The sequence below is a fragment of the Xiphias gladius genome, chromosome 7 (assembly GCF_016859285.1).
Source record: "Xiphias gladius isolate SHS-SW01 ecotype Sanya breed wild chromosome 7, ASM1685928v1, whole genome shotgun sequence".
Classification (NCBI taxonomy): Eukaryota; Metazoa; Chordata; class Actinopteri; order Istiophoriformes; family Xiphiidae; genus Xiphias; species Xiphias gladius.
The window spans coordinates 4656097-4662284 of NC_053406.1; the positions used below are offsets into that span (position 1 = coordinate 4656097).

The 6188-nt window shown below is 41.9% G+C and overlaps 1 protein-coding gene across 1 annotated transcript; it reads left to right on the forward strand.

Annotated features, from left to right (window-relative positions):
* Window positions 1–731: 731 nt before the first annotated feature.
* Window positions 732–5383, forward strand: LOC120792149. Its single transcript, XM_040131214.1, has 5 exons — window positions 732–1207; window positions 2310–2364; window positions 2462–2545; window positions 2920–3162; window positions 4842–5383. The coding sequence occupies exons 1-5, from the start codon at window positions 791–793 to the stop codon at window positions 5381–5383; spliced, it is 1341 nt and encodes a 446-aa protein (XP_039987148.1). The 5' UTR covers window positions 732–790.
* Window positions 5384–6188: the final 805 nt, after the last annotated feature.

Consider the following 6188-nt stretch of genomic DNA (forward strand, 5'->3'; position numbering starts at 1 on the left):
TGTGTTATTTTGTCTTTACATTAGTGTGACAGAGGTTTTGTCTAGGCAGCTTGGCTCGTGCCCATGACATTAATGAGCTCTTTGTTAACATTTAGATGTGTATGTGTGCAAGGATTCTTTGCAGCACATTATCTTGCAGTTGTGCGTCTCTATGGGAAGAGCCATTCCCATGGAAACGCCAGGCAATGAGTACTGTGTAAAAGGCTGCACCCCCCCCCCCTTTTATCTGTACTCAGGCCATTCCTCCTATTTAACACACAATAGTCAGCTGGGAGACAGAGATGATGGCACAACAGGAGGATTTTTTAATATCTGCTCAACAGCGTTCTTTGCATCCTGCAGTCTGCCCATGTGCTTTTGGTCTGTTAGAGAAGACTGAGCTTTGTCGTTTTTGCCACTGTGGGATATCTCTACCCACTAAAACATCTTTGTTATTTTCTAGCAAAAGAATATCTTGACAATAAGATGTCGCCCCTGTGTCTCTTTTCTGGGAGAAAGGATTGCTGTTGCTGCTTCTACACTGACTGAGCCCTTGCTTACTGAGGACTATAGCAGGATATACACAGTGAGGTATTATCTATATGTTGGGAATACACAGAAATTTGGAATTTTTTCATGTTACTGGAAATTTTCTCTTAATTTCAAAACAAAACTGAATGATAACATCTAATAAAGCATGTAGACAAAGAGATTTATTTTCTTGACCTTGTTAACAGTAGAGGAAATGAGACAAAGAGACAAATGAGTCAAATAAGCAATGGCATGTAACAAAGTTATTTAATTCTCCACAATGGCAATGAAGACCTTCTGTCCCCAAATAAGGCACAGGGAGTTTGACGTAGGAAACACTGAAAGGGGGGAAGATGAGGAAAAAAACACTGACTGTTTTCAGCCGCTCTCCCGCTGTCCAGCTTGTAACAAAGGATATGATGTGGCCCTGATCTTGCCGTGCTCTCACACCATGTGTGGTCGCTGCATAGCAGCTGGAGAGAGAGCAAGCTCAGGTCAGTCTCTCCTCCATTGTGTCGGCCAATCTATCTGCTCTGTGCTGTGCCCCTGCTGTCGACATCCTGTGGAGCTGCCATGCTGGACTTGGTCATCTGCCACTTCCTGTCTGCCAAAACATCCCATACTGAGTCCTGCTCATGTCAGCACCGAGACAGGCACCAAGATGGGAGCATCTGAAGACCACATTCAGCATGTGCAGGTGAGAAATCTGAAAAAAACTGAGGATAAAGTATTTTAAAGATTTTAGATTTTAAGATTATACTGTGTTTTGCATATGCTTATGCATGTGCAGTGAAATGCACAGCGGCATATTGTGCTAAAAGGCTAGAGTTCAGTAAAGATTATTAGAATAAACATTAAAAAAAAAAAAGAGAAAGAAATATAAAAGATATCAATTCAAAGATAAGAAATACTGAATTTAATATTTTATTTGTATTGTTTATTGTTTCAGTGTTTAAAAATGGAAAATGTAAGGACTGTATGTCACATTTTCAAGGCAAGTTGTACAATTTTAGACTTTGGTGCAAATATGTAAAAATAATTAAAATTTTAGAAAATTTTAGAAAGATTTCTTGTGTTATGTATGTGTGCAAAGGATAAATGCATAATATATACATACAATATATGGCTAAGCAGAACCCAGATTTTAGAAATATCAAGATCATGAGTTGAAGTCCCCAAACAACGCCTACACCCGTTATATCTCATTTGTTTAATTGGTACCAAAAATCTACATTCTCTGCTTGTTGCCTGCCAACCCCAACAGGACAACAAGGAAGTTACTGCTCACAGCCAAAAAAAAAAAAAACTACATAAAATCATACACATTACCCCCTGTGAAACTGCCAGTTGTTGTTTTTACACTTTCAGTTTTATATGACACAAATGAGATAAAGTCTGTCTGTTTGTGAACTTTCAAGGTGCTGTTACGAGCTGGACTTTGTTACCTTTGGGAAAAGCCAGTCTAGCTGTTTCCCCTTGTTCCCAGTCTTTATGATATGCTAATCTAAATTGTTGCCTCCTGTAACTTCATACTTTATGGACAGATGAGAGTGGCATCAGTCTTCTCATCTAACTCTCGAAAAGATAATTTTCATGTAAAGTATTTGATACTACTGATACTGCAAGGCACTACATGCAAGTCTCACAGTACTGTACAAATAAAAATGCAGGTAAATTTATTTTCATTGTATGAGATACATTTCGATGCCGTCTTACTTATGTCCCTTGGGTCTGGGTTTGAAACTAACTGCTTCCACTGTATTTTTAATTTCATTCCATCACTGTCACTACATTTACAGTGGGACACATGCTGCAGGGATGCAGCAAAAGAAAGAGCACAAAGCTGCTTACATGGTGAGTATGGTGATATATTCATAGCTCCTGCCTGATGCTCAGTGTCAACAGGGGAACCTACATTAAAGCGTTTCTGTTGCTCTCATATTTGACCCAGGTTTCAATGCTGGCAGTTCCTCAATAAGACCAGTGGATGGTGTTGTAGACCTGCAAGAGGAGGAGATGCAGCAGTCTGTCTTCGGTAAGTACTTAATGCTGACCTTCAACATTACAGTCAATTACAGGTTTTAATGATGGTGTATATTGACCCCCATGATAAGCAACATATATAGATACATATGTATCTATATATGTATATATATGTACTGTGTGTGTGTGCATGTCTGCTTTCTTTCTTGGTGTCTAACACGCACACGCACACACATACACACACAAACACACACACACACACACACAAACACACACACACACACATCATTCTGCCACAAAAGTAAACTGGTAACTGGTTTTAATGTTGTGACTGATTGGTGTACGTGTACAGAATTAATGACATTTTCGGTTATTAATAAAAACTGCAAATGTTCTCTTCTTACATTCAATTCTGCTCTATCTTAGGACTGTGTTTTGCTCTGGATCCTTCCAGTGTCCCTCCGTCCCTCCAACTTTCCAACACATCCCTCACTGTCACCTACCAAGGCCCTCCTACCCCACCTCCAGATAACAAGGACAGGAGGTCAACGATGACCTCTGACCCCGGGGTCCCGGGGTCCTGTTGGCAGGTCTGCGCTGATGTTGTCATTGCACGGGGACAGTATTACTGGGAGGTGGATGTCTGTAACAGCTCCACATACAGGATTGGTAGGAGCTCGCTACCCTCTTCAGTTTGTGTCGGTTGGTTAGATGCCAGCGTGCTTATTGCTTCCAGAAACCCTCACCATTAGTCAGCAAGACTGTGCTTGTTTAATCCCACACTCACATAAAGACACACACTTGTAAACACACACATGCACACGTCATCAAACAACTTCATAGTTCATAGTGCCACCAAGTGGTGAGAACACTGAACGTCCATTCATCATTGGTTAAGCAACACGGAAAAAGCGATTTCCATTCTTCGTCAAATTACTGGACCAATTTTTCCCAAATATCTACAACTTGTGCCTAACTTTATATCCATTAGTACGGCATGACTAGAAACACGTTTTGATTTTTATCAGTTATGATGAATTTCCACTTGACATCTTGACAACTTTAACCACTGATTAGATATCTTTCATCAAGGCAATCCTTTAAAAAATATCTGATACCTGTACATTGTATGGGGTAGTCTAAAATGGATGAATTGATTTCTCATATGGAAATCACCACCCAGATCATATTTAAAGATATTGGGCATCAACAGATTTTTTAAAAATGTAAGTGTTGATATTATTTGATTGGTAATTGAATCATACCTCAGGCCTTAAGAGACACGTTATTTATGTGGCACAGAATGAGATGTAAATTAAATATCCTTGCTTTTAAGCTTTTCAGTACACAGTATTGACAATAATAAAGCATATCAAAAAACATACAATATTTTTCCCATTTATTTTTTTCCTATGAATTATAGATGCCAGAATGTGTTGATATGCATCAATGTAGCTTATACCTTTTATGTTATTTCTTAAACAACATTGTACTATGTTACACATAGGCTACTGCTATGAGTCACTGAGCAGCTCAATCACTGCCACTTGCTAAACACAAATTAGTCAGCAGATATCATAAATCACAGTCACTGTTCCGTGGTCTTTACAGGATGTTTGTGTAAAGTGGTCCAATATTTAATCTGGCTCCTATTGTCTGAGCTAGCGTTATCATATCCATGCTCCAGTTGTACTTCTGAATTATCTGATTTATCCTGTGGCACAAAATGATACTCTTACATACCTCGGGTCTCTCAACACCCTGTAAAATTTTTTGAAGAACATTACAACAAGATGAAGAGTCTACAGGCACATTAGCAGCTCTGTGAGGCTCTCTTTAAGAGACAGAGATGCTTTTAGCTAAATGCTAACATGTTTAGCAGGTATAATGTTTACCATCTTAGTTTTATGCTACAATTTGCTAATTAGCACTGAACACAAAATGTAGCTGAGGCCGAGGGGAATGTCATTAGTTTTGCAGGTGTTGATCATGATAATATTGGACAAAGTTACTGTACTGTAAGTTTTAACCTGATAATAGTACTAAAGTAAAAGTTAGGGGATCATTTATTACATTTCTTCCTGGGGGACATGGATGTCCGAACCAAATTTCATAATAATCCTTCCAGTAGTTTTACAGACATTTCACTCAAAATCACAAGCGTACACCTCTTGGTGATGCTAGAGAAACTGAGGATGGATGTCTATACAAAATGTCATAGCATTGCATACACTCTTTAGAGAATGTATGCAATTGAGGGTTAAAAATCTTGAAAGATGTTTTGGAATTGCTGCTACACCATAAATGTGCACCGTGCATATGAAACTTCACTTTTTTGTCGCTCTCAGGTGTGATCTCATTGGATGGTTACGGTGCCTGGTGGCTGGAAAGGCAGGGCTTGTCTTTTTGTGCGGTGTACGATGGGAGCTGGGAGCCGCTCTACACTGTCCCGCCCCGGATCAAAAACATCGGGGTCTTCCTCAACATTGGAGGGGGAACCCTGAGCTTCCACAACCCTCTGACCCAGGAGCACCTAGCCACACTGCCTACCCGCTTCAGCCCCGCTGGAGTGCTCCCGGCTCTGGGCCTGGGCCAAGGCCAGCTGAGGCTGCGCTGCAGCCTGCCTCCTCCTCCCCATGTTTTCCTCAGTAAAGATTCAACCTACAAAGGGCCTTGTGTGGCCAGGGGAGACCAGTGGCGCAGGGGGATTCCTTTCCAGTCTGTGAGGAAAGTGATACAGAAGTTTGAGGAGTTGGCTGTGACCGAATCAGACTCGGGCCTGGTGTCCAGTTTGGGATCACCCTGCTCCACCTTGGCTTCCCTTTCAGATTTGGGGACTCCTGGGATGTTTCCCTCTAGGCATGCAGGACAGGAAGCTGGAGTTGAATAAGAAGAGCCTCTGAAACGTTCCCTTCAATGGCAGCATCAAAAACACACCCACGGCTCTTTTAAGTAGCTGGGTCTGTGGTTGTCATTTGAAAGGCTAATTTTTCATCTTGAAGGACTTTTGGTTGCCTCTTTCCATTCTCTGCGTGACCCCGGACCTGCAATTGACCCTCTCCCCAGGACACAGGCCTTTCTCTCAACCAAACAACCCCCGCTGGTTTGGGCTTGGGCCAGAAAAAGTCCTCTACAATGTTAAGTGTGAGGAAACGGTGGGCTTTTAGCAGCGGGACTCCTTGATTTGTCTCTGTGTGACGGTTGTCAGACAGTAGGGGTCCTACGGTAGTAGTGTGCACGTTCCTGTATGTGTGTATGTGGGCACTACCACTACCTTGAGTGTGTGCATTTGCTCAGTTGCTCATACATTTCGGTGTGTGTGTGTGTAAGCAAGAGGGAACAATATACTAGCTGCAGGGGGTGAGATGACAAGGTGCGAGTACAGTGACACCAGCGGTGTTGACACAGAGCAGAGAGGACAGGTGGTAACATATGTTTATCCCGCGGCCTGCCTTCGATAGGACAGTAGGGCTGCCCTTTTCTGACCCTTTGAAAGCCACAGGACTCCCAGAGACTTCAAAAGAACAACAGAGAGCGGGAGAACACAGAGGGAGAGAGAGAAAACAGCATGCATGAATTAAAGACAGCAGGTGATGAACCGGTAAAAAAGAAATAATAAGCTGAAAGAGGGATTCCCAACAGCTTTCATCCCAAGAAGTGCTGAATAGGTCAACTGGGTCAGGCCACACTATCTG